A 2,805-nucleotide genomic window follows, 5' to 3' on the forward strand; every position below is an offset into this window, starting at 1 on the left:
TTGCCCGAGATCTGCTTGATATCTGGTGGTTTTGGCGGTGCAGATCATGAATTCTGTGTCGATCAAGTAGAGAAACGCCGCAGGAGTTCGTCGGCATGCAATGCCATGCATAGTAGTCTTCCCCTCGAACCAAGACATTTGGAAACCGCATTTCAAGGTGTGACTACGTAGTATGTGATAATCTAAATCACTCCCATCGCTGGGAGCCAGGAATCTTGATGTTCTCATCAACAAAGCTTGAAGCTTGACAAATTATAGAGGCATAGCTAGGGGGCATAGCACGTTTAGCCAACATATCTTATCTAGTAATGATTCCAGGTTGCTATTACTGTAGATGTGCGGGTAGGCTAGAGTATAATAGAAAATGGGATATAGAGAGATTGAAAGAAGAGAGAAAAGAAATCGAGAAACGTCAAGGGTTCTTTTTTATTCAAACTTGTTTTCTTGTATACAGACGCTGTTTGTTATAACTAGCAAAACAATTCAGCTGATAGTGATGATCCTACCTGCTGTGCTTTTTCTCGGTTGCTAACTGCGTGTTGTTCCAAGTTTATAGTGAGCGGTAAACCTCAGTCTGCTGTTCGGAGTTCCATAGCTTTGAAAATCAAACACTGTTCGAGCTTCGTTGAGGTCGAGACTCGAGAGCACAAATGTGCCTGTGCCACACACTTTGGGACTAATTGTTGTCGGTGACTCGGTGTTCCTCTAGGTCAATATATCATGCGGGAAACATTCGAGAGCCAGTAACAATGGTTTCGATATCCTGATTCCCCCTTTGATTGTTGCTGTGTTGCATATACTATTCAGATGCAGGCTATACGAGTCAAAGTCGCAAAGCGTAAATTCTGTAATACCATGCCGGACAGAACATGGTGGAGCTTGATACAACTTGGCTGAGCAGATTTGTGTCGAGAAAGAAGAAACCAAAACATGCTTTAGAGACGATAAGACAAGAAACAATGCTCGCAGCAAAGCCTCTCTGAGCTCAAGGCGAAAACATTTTCAAGTTTCAATTTGACAGAACAAAATCAGTTTGCTTTCTTCTTCAAACACAAAAGAGAAAGTCTCACGTCACGTTCCTTTCTTCCCTGCTGCCGTTGTTGTTGCTGTTGCTGTTGCTGTTGCTGCTGCTGTTGCTGCTGCTGCTGCTGCCAGTACCCGGTCTGGACATGACCTCGACGTCGGACTCGGCCTCGACAGAAATCCTTTCCTCTGCATCCCTGAACCCAAAACTACCCGAAGACGGGGCCGGCGACGGCTCTTCGTACGTGACAAAGATTGCACTCCTCGGCGACCGCGGGAGCCTCGACGACCCGGACTCCCTAGGCTTGTACGACTGCTGCTGTTGCATGCCGGACATCTGCCCGGCCGCAACTTTACCGTCCTTGGTCTCCTTCTCCTTCTCCTTCTCCTGCTGCTGCTGCTGCTGTTGTTGCTGCTGCTGTTGAGGGTGAGCCGAATCGACCTTTTCCAACGACCCGATGGCAGGCAGCGACCTTCGTCGGTAAGGTCCGCCCACGTCATCCGCCTGATCCTCGCCACCAGTCCAAGCACTCTGCTGCTGCTGCTGCTGCTGCGGCTGCTGCTGGGTCTGCGACAACCTATCGCGCCACCTCTTCTTCTCCTGGCGACGGGACTCGTCACCTGCCAGCACGGGGCTGCTGTTATTGTTGTTGTTGTTGTTGTTGAGCGACGGCGACCTCCTGGCGGTGGGCGACCGGGAGCCGTCGTGCTGGGCGGTCGAGAGCACGACGCTGCTGGGCGGGCCGCGCTTGGCGGTCCAGGCGAAGCTGCGGGCGGTGCGGCGCGACACGGTCGACACGGCCTTGGAGCCCTGGCTCAGCACGGCCGAGACGCGCGCCGTGGTGCGGCGGCAGATGACGCGCAGGCGGTTCGGCACGATCTCGCTGATGACGGGCCGGAGGGGCGGCAGCCGCGGCATGCACACCGCCACGATGTACATGGACGTCTCGATGATGGACCAGCTCTCGAGCTCGACCGACGCCATGGTCCGGTCGTCGAGGGCCTCGGTCGAGAAGAAGACGGTCGTGCGGACGATGGCGGCGACGATGCCGCTGTTTTTGTTTTGGTTGTGAGTATGGGGAGGATTTGTTAGTGTCTCTATTTTTTGTCTTTCAAGGAAAAGGAAAAAAAAAAATGTAAAAAAAGAGGAAAAGGAAAAGGGGCATGAATTCAAAAAAAAGGGGGAGTAGTGATAACAAAAACACCCAAACAGACATTCACTCACAAACTACCAATTATAAAAATCATGCCCAGCGCCACCTTTCTCAGAAAAGGCAGATTCATCCTCCAGATGCTCTGCAGCGGCAGGGCGATGATGCCCAGGTCCAGCACCAAGCCCGGGATGGCCTGGGCGTGATAGAAGCTCTGGATGTCGATGCAGCTGCCGCCCTCGATGGACTTGTCCCACCAGTAGGCGAGCGGACGGCACTGGAAGCAGCCGATCAGGACCAGGCACAGGGCCAGCGCGGCGTTGAGGAAGATGAGCCCCAGGGCGCAGTTGCGCTTCGGCCCGGTCCACTTGAAGATGCGCAGGTACAGGCAGATGATGGCGATCTTTGGGAACGCCACCGACGTGAAGTAGCCCATCTCGAAGGCGAATATGCTGATGCCCCAGCCCTTGACCTGCCACGGCGTGTCGCGCTCCACGGCCTCGATGTGGCGGCCGATGCCGCCTATGTGTGTCGAGGCTGTTGTCGGGGAGGAGGGAGGGGTTGGGTTGGCCGGTTCGGTCCATGCTGTTTGTTTAGCCTACAGTTTATATATGACACACACACAAAAAAA

The 2,805-nt window shown here is 53.3% G+C and overlaps 1 protein-coding gene across 1 annotated transcript in view; it reads right to left on the bottom strand.

Annotated features, from left to right (window-relative positions):
- The window catches only part of PpBr36_07831 (uncharacterized protein), a gene marked incomplete at both ends in the record, with an annotated part of 5,454 nt that extends 2,697 nt beyond the window's left edge, over nucleotides 1-2,757 (bottom strand). The window contains 2 exons of the mRNA XM_029894965.1: nucleotides 1,071-2,075; nucleotides 2,249-2,757. Of these exons, the coding sequence (XP_029748603.1) occupies nucleotides 1,071-2,075; nucleotides 2,249-2,757 (1,514 nt within the window). The remainder of the gene's footprint in view (nucleotides 1-1,070; nucleotides 2,076-2,248) is intronic.
- Nucleotides 2,758-2,805: the final 48 nt, after the last annotated feature.

The sequence above is a fragment of the Pyricularia pennisetigena genome, chromosome 1, assembly GCF_004337985.1.
Source record: "Pyricularia pennisetigena strain Br36 chromosome 1, whole genome shotgun sequence".
NCBI classification, from domain to species: Eukaryota; Fungi; Ascomycota; class Sordariomycetes; order Magnaporthales; family Pyriculariaceae; genus Pyricularia; species Pyricularia pennisetigena.